At 44.9% G+C, this 10,591-nt stretch overlaps 1 protein-coding gene and 1 long non-coding RNA gene across 2 annotated transcripts in view; one reads left to right on the forward strand and one right to left on the reverse strand.

Moving 5' to 3' along the window:
* LOC128340301 (uncharacterized) overlaps positions 1-3,667 on the reverse strand; it is a 27,101-nt gene extending 23,434 nt beyond the window's left edge. The window contains exon 1 of the long non-coding RNA XR_008313578.1: positions 3,530-3,667. This is a non-coding gene — a long non-coding RNA (uncharacterized LOC128340301). The remainder of the gene's footprint in view (positions 1-3,529) is intronic.
* Positions 3,657-10,591, forward strand: TTC32 (tetratricopeptide repeat domain 32). Its single transcript, XM_053285277.1, has 3 exons — positions 3,657-3,793; positions 6,800-6,966; positions 9,568-10,591. Exons 1-3 carry the CDS (start codon positions 3,657-3,659, stop codon positions 9,693-9,695), a joined length of 432 nt encoding a protein of 143 aa, XP_053141252.1. The 3' UTR covers positions 9,696-10,591.

A 10,591-nucleotide genomic window follows, 5' to 3' on the forward strand; every position in this document is an offset into this window, starting at 1 on the left:
AACTCAAAGAGACCATAGGTGGAACTGGGGGGGGGCAGGCAGGGCACGTGTCCTAGGCGCCACTGAGGTGGGGCCACCCCCACCCCACTGCCCACCTGCCCAGCCCCAGGCCCCCTCAGCCGCTTGCCTCCAGCTCTGGCCTAGGATCGGAGCAGCCTGCAAACTGCAGAGCTCTTCTCTCCCCGCCTCTCAGCTGATCGGCGGGTGGGCGGGGCTTCCAGAGAGGCCTCCATGTAGGCCTCCCTGAAGCCTGAACTCGAGTAGGCTCCAGCAAGCCCGGAAGGAGGCTGGCCGAGCTCCCTGCAGCAGACCAGACCATCCAGCACAGCTTTTGCAAGGTAGGCTGTGAATTCCTTTTTGTGGTTACACCTGAAATATAGGGATCTGCTTGCCATAGGGCTTTGATATGGGGGTGGGGGTGGGGCGAGACTGAGAAGTCTCTGAATATTTAATTTAAAACAGACTGAAAAATGTGCTGGCTTTAAAAACAAAAACTATCTAAGGCCTATAAGTGGCTTGTTTCATGTCAGAAAATTACAAAAACTTCTGGAACAAATATTCATTCATTCATTCATTCATTTATATATGCACTTATGTTCAAGATGTTTTGCAACCCAGAAGGTCTGAGTGAGAACTGTGAAGCATGTGTGGTGCTTTTATTTTATTTTTCTTGTGTGTGAACTGCTCTCCAATAACTTGCAGGGCCTTCAGGGTAAAGCTGGCCAACATGTGAATGCAGCACCTCCATTCCAGAGGAGATGTGTGTTAAAGCACTTTAAAAACCAGGAGGTGTGAAAAACCTCCTGCAATCAAACTTGACTGAATTTGTTCAGAATTCTGAGAAAACAAACATAGGCTCACCCTGCATGGTTGAAAGTCTCCTTTGCTAATCTGCAGCGAGGGGGCCATTTTAATAATTAGCGTTGCTAGTGTGTTCTAGGCATTAAAAGTAGCACAAATATATAGTACTCAATGTATATCACTATATACTGTGAAGTGTGCATGTGTGTATTCAGTGAAATGTATTTCCAGGCAGCATACTTTTTTTGAAATATCAGACTTAAATCCTTGGGGGCCTGGGGTGTGTGGAGGCCCTGGACTTTGAGGGGCTGGGGGCCCATTTTAAAATCTCATCTTGGCCCATTCCAACCCTGCTATGCCCCTGGCGGTCACTACACATGGGTTTCTGCACAACACCTGCTCAGAAGAAACTTCCATGTAGAAAATGTGTCTCTTGTAAATTGACCCTGAATTTTCCATCCATGACTGGGATATCTGAGAGTCAGAGTCAATAATAAAAGAACAGCACACTGCTTGTGACAGGAAGGGGCAAATTACAATGATTTCTTAATCTGGAAGGGGCTGGTTTTGGCCCTGGCAGAACTTGGCTGTCTGCTCCTGTTGCAAATGCCTCTGTCTAGTGCAGTGTTTCTCAAACTTTTTGGAGTCAAGGACCGCTAAATTCTTCGTGCAGAGTTTCAAGGACCGCTACATTCTTCATGCGCAGTTTCCCGGACCAGCAGTTAGTAAAGGGGTTGGTTTCAAGTCTGTCTATCTATCTATCAATCAGACTTCTATACTGCCCCAAACATGCATCTCTGGGCAGTTTAGAATGAAAATAATATAAGCATTAAAATAATTAAATTTGGAATCTTTTGCAAACATGGAATATTAGGGGTTCTTAACCTTGGGTCCCTCAGTTAAACTCCCATAACCCCCAACAACAATGGCATTTGGCCATTATGGCTGGGGATTATGGGAGTAGAAGTCCACCAACGTCTGGGTACCCAAGGTTGAGAACCCCTGAATCTAAAAGCCTGGGTGAACAAATTTGTCTCCAGTATGTCTTCAGTATGTGTGGGGTGGGGGTGGAGGTGCTTCTGATTACTCAGTGGAGAGGGTATGTTGGGCCATTAGAAAAATTCAAAAGCTACATGGGGCCAATGAAAACAACATACAAGCAAGCCCCACTGATGCAAAAGGGAAACAGCGTTCCCTCTCAAGGCGCCTCGACCACAACAGGCAGCTGGGTTTCAATCAACCAACCTTTGGCTGCAAATAATGAGCATGCAAGAACCAGCAGCCCTTCAAGTGGCGCCCACTGCCATACTTTTTCCTCCATGCCCCCGCACCGCATACAGTTTGAAGCTGTAAAGATAGGGAATAAGATAGCTGTAGGAAGATCTCAGCAGCACATGGAGACAAGGCACAAGAAGGGTTCCATGCCTCCGTGATATTCTTCCTCTTCCGTGCCATGTGCAAAATTGAGGAAGTGAGTGCCTTGATTTCAGTTGGGGGGGGGGGTTGACTCCCAGTCAGGGACCGGCACTCAAGCCTTCGGGGACCGGCAGCGGTCCAGGGACCGGTGGTTGAGAAACACTGGTCTAGTGTGGCAAACTAATGTATCCTCCTCCCTCTTGGTGTCAAAGTAAGCACTGGTGTGGTGAATGCACATATACCCCATCCTGAGCCAACAGTCATCATAAGACAAAGGCTGGCAGGAATCATTCACTGGTTTATAGACACCCCCCCCACCACCACCACCTTCTTCTTCCCCTATTTTGCTAGTGGCTGTTTGGGCAGGTGATCCTCTAGGACAGGGCTCTCAACTTCGGCCCTTCTGCAGATGTTGATCTACAGTTCCCATAATCCTTGGCTATTGGCCACTGTGGTTGGGTATTATGGGAGTTGTAGTCCAAAAACAGCTGGGGGGCCTAAGTTGAGCAGGCCTGCTCTAGGACAAAGTCATGTTTTTTTAAAAAGCATGAGATGAGACAGAGAAAATGACACTTGGAATCCTCGCATAACTCCTGACTGTTGTTCTAAGTCTCTTACAGAGATGGCTCATGTTTTCAGGTTTTGATCCACAACCATGTCTAGATGGTACAGTGTTCCTTTTAACAAGGATTTCCAGATATTATTGACTACAAGTCCCATCATTCCTGTTTGGACAGGGGCGCCATTTCGGTGCTTGCCCTAGGCGCTATTTTCCCTAGTTACGCCTCTGCCTTTACCGTAAGGAAAGGCAGCTCTTTTGCGAGTCCGGCTGCAGCAGCAGGGCAGTTAGGGGGCGGCATCCCTTGTAGAAACTGGGGAGCTGCGACGGGGCAAAGCGAAGGCATGCTCCATTGAGCCTGCAAAATGGCTGCAAGGGAGAAGAAGGAGATGAACTGAGCCACTCGCTGCAACGGTTCTTAAGTCTGGAGCTGTGGTTAGCGGCTCCTCTAACGGATCCTTTCAGAAAACGGAGCAAAGATTGCTCATTCCTCGCTCTGCCCATGCTTAGTGGAGCAAAGGGATCCCATGACCTAGGGTTTGTGTAAGCCAAGACCAGCCCTGGGATACTGAGCTTCTCAACCCAAATCCAGCGTTCAGTTTCACGTGGTCCACTGGCCTGCAGGCGCCCTACACTGTCACCCCAAACAAAGCACCAGAACGCACAGTGGAAGGCAACCCTGAAGCTGGCTGGGGTTTGCGAGTCTAGGCATTTTAAAAGTCTATGGACAGGACATTACCACTGACGTCTTACACGGAAGGAAGTCTGAGGTCAGCTGTGTAAATTCCTCACAGCCGCTGAACGGGATATACGAGTATGTGGTCTCCACTTCAAAGCTAAACTGTTTGGGTTGGGATGATGGTGCTCGCTGCCGACGAAAATGGACCCAGAACCAAATACTCTAACGGCGCCAGACTTGCTGCCGGCTGCGCACGCGCAATTTCACGAGCGGCGATACGAGAGGGCAGAAGAGCTCTACAGCCGTTACATCGAGTATTGCGCATGCTCTACCGAGAGGTGATTCCATTATTAGAACTGGTGGGGGAGCGAGAACGACGTACGTGTTCCGAACAAACCAAGAGATGGCTGTTGTGGGGAAGCCCGGCGCTTGATGAGTGGTGGCGGGCGGCTCTGGGCGGAGAGGTGGTGACATTAGCAAGCTACTCTTAAGGGCGAGTCGAGCCTGTCAAAATAAAACCATGTAAAGAAAGAGAGACTCCACCCACCGCGATCTCTCTTAAACTAACAGAAATTGCTGAGGGAATGGCAGGACTCCGTAAAATCCTATTGAAGTTCGAAAGTGGGACCCCGTTAGGAAGGAACTTGAACTGGAGCTCCTGCTTCAGATCTGACCAAATCATAGAAACGATTTTACAAATCATTTGAGTGAGGTTGCCAGCACCTTGCAGAAGTATCCCTGCTTCTCTGCCTCTGGCAGCAGCCTGATACAAACAATCCGGTTTCTGTTGAAGGCACAAACTGCAGCAGGGCCAGAAGAACTTCTCTTTTCGCACACACAAGTCACTTCTAGAGTCCCAGGGCTGCTGCACAACTCAAATGCCCTGGTGGGTTGGAACCATCCATAACTTGGCATGTAGGGGCCGAGGTCAAATTTTTAGCACATTATTACATTAAATATCATTAGTTACTTGTGGGTCTATTCCCCCTGTCAATGAACCTATAGCTTAAACCAAGGATAATGGCCAGAGAATAGGCCCTGTCCCTGATCAATCAGTGGGGCCCTTGAGTGCATGCCAGCCCCAAAGAAATGCCAAGTCCTCCCCTCTCCTAAATTATTGTTGCTTTCAGGCTGCAATGCTAGGCATGCTTACATGGGAATAAGCCTCACTGGGCACACCATGGAGCATATTTCTGAGAAAGCATGCACAGGATGGCACTATGGCAGTTTCCAGCTCCTGTGTTGCTGCAGGATACCTGGGGGCCAGTAAAATAGTCCCTGCGGGCCCAATCCTGCCCCTGGGCTTTATGTTATGCAGGCCTGTTCTAGACTCGTAAGCGGGAGACCACTGTGATAACCACTTTAACCACCACATACTCCCCTCAACCTTCCTTATATTTTCAAAAGTTGAATAAATAAGATTCTCACAATCTAACCATGAACTTAATTAGTTTAGTTTTCTCCACTCTCCCCTCAGCCTTCCTTATATTTTCAAAAGCGGAATAAATAAGATTCTCACAATCTAACCATGAACTTCATTAGTTTAGTTTTCTCCACTCTGCACCTGATCTCACTCATTATGAAAGTATTGCAGTTGGCAACTTGACTGCTAACTAGTCGTTCATAACATCCTTGTTTTACTCCTAGAGTCTCCAAAGAATAAAAATAATTTGGGACTCTAGAAAATCATCCTCAGCTGAGGAGCCTCTAACTGGCTAAAAGACGTCTAACACTGCTGTTTGAAAGTTCTAGTCGTGCAGCCTGAAGATCTGGGAAGGGATATAGAATTCAACGACATTTACAGGGAGTAAAAATACAAAAATGTTCAGAGCTGGTCTTTGAACAACGTTGAACTTACTTCTGCATAAACATACATAGGCTTGCTCTTATGACTGGCTGAAGATGTAAACAGGGGTGTAGCTATAATTGAGCGGATGGGTTCAAAGAACCTAGGTCCCCAGCTCCAGTCCTGAGGGCCCCCCAGCTCCACCCCTCCCTATTTTCTTCATTATCTCCCTCACTCCGAGAGGCTGCTGGGGAGAGGGGTGAACACAGGCCCCCTCTCCCCTAGCTATGCGCCTGGATGTTACAAGAAGTGCTGACAAGCAGATTCATGAGGGCTTCACACATTTGCTTTTTATGGCTTCACTCTTACCTTATTCAGCCATACTGCTGAATGATGAGTATGGACCTTGAGCTTGCCATCCTCCTCTTCACTCCTTGTGTGCAGCAATTTATGACTTCTGCTTTCTGGTTTAGCAGCCAACAATAGTTTGCCTTTGCATTTGCAAACTATGGGTTGCTTGCAAATTAGGATTCCAAACCTCATTTGGACTCCTGGTTTGCTCAAACTATACGTGGCCAGTTTTGGATGCAGTGAAAATTACAATTTGGTGTACACAAAGAACAGAAGCTTTTACTCTATCTGGAGGAAGCACATGAAATTGAGACTGCTCATAACACTGTTTAGTATATCTGAATGCCGCTTGTAGCATCATGCAACTTTCGCTATCTATAGCTTGTTTCTGTTTTGTTTGGTTGTTTTCTTTTCAATAAGAATTCTTATTGCAACATCTCATACAAGTTGATGAATGATGAATGACCTGTTACTTAATTTTTTAAAAAATGTATTAGAGCTTTACAGAATTTACAAGCATTAGTCAAAATAGTAATCAGAAATCTATTAGGAACAATAGAATAGAAATTACTATGTGGGTGGAGAGAGGCATAGAGAACCAGTATGATATCCAGTTATGTTTCCCTAGTCTAGACTTGAAATCTTCAAGTATCTGGCAACTTACAGCTTATAAATATTATATGATGCCTGACACTCAAAAAAGGGTGAATACTGCCTAACACATTTCCCACTACTTAAACATAATCAGTTAACTTAAAACAAACAACAATGTTCTAGATTTTAATATTCCAATCTTGCCAGGTAGGCAGAAAAGAGCGTTTCCAATTCTTACTATCAGTCTAGCCACCATTAAGATATATTGTATGGCCATTTACTTGTTTTCAGGATTTACTCAGGCAGGATATATCATTACAACATAAAATGATTGCTGGTCTGTGACTGTAATAAAGGAATTGATTGATTGAGTTGACATAAAATGGTTAGTGGGTGAAAGGGTAACTTATACCAGCATTAATAACATTATAGGTTAGCAATCTACATCCCCCCTCCCAAATTTAGACAGTGCCAGACAGTACCAAAGATTTCTTAATTTTCTTATTCTGACAAATGTGTCCCTTAGCATGCTATATTGAGGCAACACAATATTTCTGGTGAAACTCTGCAAGCATATTTAACTGACCCCCCCACCCTTCTCTTTCTTCCCAAGCAAATGCTCTCGTCATGATCTTGCAACTGCACTTAACAACAGAGGACAGATAAAGTATTTGAGAGTTGACTTCTTTGAAGCAATGGATGATTATACATCAGCTATAGAAGTTCAGCCTGATTTTGAAGTCCCCTATTATAACAGAGGATTAATACTTTATAGGCTAGGTATGGAAGTAATTTTTTTTTAAAAAAAATTGAAATGTATTTCATTGTCATAATTATCTGCGTGTAACATTCAGACCAAATTCTATGTAACAGTGGCATTCAAACGGGCTACCTTTAGAGAACCGCCTTCATACTGATTTGTCTGCTGAGAAACCCCTGAATGTTAAGATGATTTGGGGGCATGTCAGGGCTGTCCCTAGGGCATGGCAAGTAGGGTGACTGCCCCAGGCCCCGCTCTTTAACCCCCCACTAGAATTAACTGGAAGGGGGCCCTGCACCCCTAAGCACTGCCCTGCTCTCTAAGCACAGCCCTGGGGCATGTTTTAAGTTCCACAAGCAAATAGGTGGAGTGCTGGCTTAGCCTATTGAGCCTCATTGTTGTCCTGGATCTGCTGAGAATGCACAGCACTCCCCTACAGCTACATGTTGCAGGGAAATACTGGTAGTGACTAGGCTTGTGCTCGAAACGTTTCGGCGGCCATTGAAAAGGCCGCCGAAACGTTTCGGGTGTCGGGGCGGATTCGGCGCCAGCGGGGGTAGGGCTTTAAGGGCGGGGGAGAGTGTACTCACCCCCCCCCCGCGTTTCCCCCGCCAGCGTTCTCCGAATTTGAAGCCCCTCGGGGCGGCAGCGTTCCTCCCTGCCGCCCCGTTCCCCCCGTCGGCCGGAAGTGGCCGGAAGTCCCGAGCGCGTGCACGCATGACGGGCGCACGCGCGCTCGGGACATCCGGCCACTTCCGGCCGACGGGGGGAACGGGGCGGCAGGGAGGAACGCTGCCGCTCTAAGGGGCTTCAAATTCGGAGAGCGCCGGCGGGGGAAATGCGGCGGGGTGTGTGAGTACACTCTCCCCCGCCCTTAAAGCCCTACCCCCGCCGGCACCGATAATTTTTTGTGCACATCCCTAGTAGTGACCATAAGCTGTCTTTCCAGAAATCCTGCTGCCATGAGTTTAGCTGATTTGTTGGATATAGCTTTATGAAACCATTCAACCCTGGTTGAAATGACTCATTTATAGCCTCTGAGACCAGTGAGATTTGGTGCCTGGTCAGTCTGCATTGGATTGCAGCAGGATTCTTCTCTCTTCCATCATTCTTGCTGGCCTTTGCGGCTACATGACAATATATAGGCTGTGGAAGAATATTTAAACCATTAAGGGCAAAGTACATTATGTGATGCTGGAGTTTTCCCACAAATCAGTTAATTGCTCCAGATAATAAAAATTGCATATAATCAGACTTGGAGGGGTAATATTTGGTTTGATAGTTTTCAAATGTAGGAATTTTATAGCTGAAATGGTTGGTGATTGAGTTTGTAGCCCTTTGGGGACAGGGTCCATCTTATTTTTTTATTATTTCTCTGTGTGAACCACCCTGAGCCATTTTTGGAAGGGCAGTATAGAAATCAAAATAAATAAATTAAATAAAATAGGCTATAATAATAATAATAATAATAATAATAATAATAATAATAATAATTATTATTCAATTTCTATACCGCCCTTCCAAAAATGGCTCAGGGCGGTTTACAAAGAGAAATAACAAATAAGATGGCTCCCTGTCCCCAAAGGGCTCACATTCTAAAAAGAAACATAAGACACACACCAGCAACAGACACTGGAAGTACTGTGCTGGGGGTGGATAGGGCCAGTTACTCTCCCCCTGCTAAATAAAGAGAATCACCACGGTAAAAGGTGCCTCTTCACCCAGTTAGCAGGGGTATGGAAGCCTTTGCCCCAATTCAGAAAGCTTCAAGTATGCATGGAAGATCTCATTCACTCTCAACAGCCCTTTCTGGCCTTATTTCCTGGAGTATTATCTTTCCATCCAAGCTTATGAATATTTTAGAAACTCAACTTTTAGAAGTTGGCTAACATGACGTGCAATGTATTATTGGCATTTCCAGCTTGCTGGTGCTGTCGCACACATGAAAGGCAGCCTCAGTGTTGAAGAGGCAGGCAGTTGTGCAACAACTTAAAACAGTGCTCATGCATTTACGTCGTGTTACTTCCATTGTTTCTGATTGCACTGTGCCTCATGTCAGCCACTGTCAGAGTCTGGTTTGAAAAGCCTCAAGGGTATGTAGAGAGAAGATTCTCTGCAATGCAATCCTTATCTTGAGCGGGGTGGGAAGATAACCCTTGAGCAGATAACCTAAACTGCAAGACACCTATTAGTCATAGTATAGACATATGCAAAAGACAACTGCACTATAGGAGCAAAAGTGTTGCTGGAAATTATTTTGTACATGAGATTAGCTAGTTTAGGAAGACAGAATGGCTATGGACAGACCATCACTGTGGTCATTACCTCCATGTTGTGCATGGGGAATCATATATGCAGACCTCCTGTTTTATACAAGATTCCTTCTATGTCTTATTACGTAGGACACCATGCAGATATCTAAGCATGGAATAAAGCAGCAAATGGTTGTAGCTGCCTCAGCCCTTCTAGAGCCAAACTGCTAAGACTGGGAGATAGTTTGAGACAATGAGAAAGTTTAAGCTTTGCCTGGTGAAAGATGGTGTCTTAAGTGACAAAATTAGATTATAGCACTGAGTCTGTGTGTAAAATTTGCATCCTTTTTCTCTTGTCTTTTGAGACAGGATTCTTTGATGAAGCTGTGAAGGATTTCAAGAAGGTCTTAGAGCTAAATCCTAAATTTGAAGATGCTACTTTGAGTTTAAAGCAGACTATCCTTGATAAAGAAGAAAAACAGCAACGAGGCTATTAAACACCTGCCACAAGTGAAGTACTTAACAACTTGAGACTGGATTGCCTGTACAATGATTGTATCCTGGATTTTTCCTATTTTAGTCTTAACACTGAGATAAAAAACTTTCCCAATGTAATTTGGATAATAATTGAAGTGTAAATTGTTAGAAGCAATTATCTGTAATTGTAGGACTAGAAAAAATCCTACTCATACTTGGCTTATTGTAACCTTTGCCCATAGTACAGTATAGCTAAAAGCAAGTCTTCAGAGTCAATATAGATTTTGTTTAGTAACAGCAAACAATTTTAAAAAGGCTTTAGGGAAGACTAAAATGGATCTGCATTCAGTAGTGCTGAGATCTTATTACAATCCTGCCAAGTTAAACACATGCTTAATACAGCAGAACAATGCCTTTTTGGTAGAAGTCAGAGTTGTGTGTGTGTGTGTGTTTTTGGGTTTTTTTGGTAAATGCCCTCTTGGGTCATTGCTGTAGTCAGGAGACAAGTACAGATATTCTACTTCAGTTGTGCACTCAACTTGTCAGTTTTAGAAAATCAGTCCCTGTTCTCCTAACTTACAAGGCATTGGTAAGGACACACAAGATTAAGCTTGAGTACTCTTCAATTTCAGTGCAATGACATTAGATGGGTGATATTGTATTGAAGAACAACATTTTCCATGGTTCTCTCTGTGTGTCATGTAAATAAGCAAGACAGGTAAACAAACAAGTCTCTAGAACTGGTCTAGAGGAACTTCTTAGTATGCTGTGACAACAGCTGCTGGGGTGCTTAAGCAGGGATACGATATATGCTTGATTATACAGTGTCCTACCTGGAATTGCCCCTGTTCATTCTTTTTGATAGTTATAAAACAGAAAGACTGAGTTCAGTATTAAAAGATCTGTGGATACTCTA

Source organism: Hemicordylus capensis, chromosome 1, assembly GCF_027244095.1.
Source record: "Hemicordylus capensis ecotype Gifberg chromosome 1, rHemCap1.1.pri, whole genome shotgun sequence".
Taxonomy (NCBI): Eukaryota; Metazoa; Chordata; class Lepidosauria; order Squamata; family Cordylidae; genus Hemicordylus; species Hemicordylus capensis.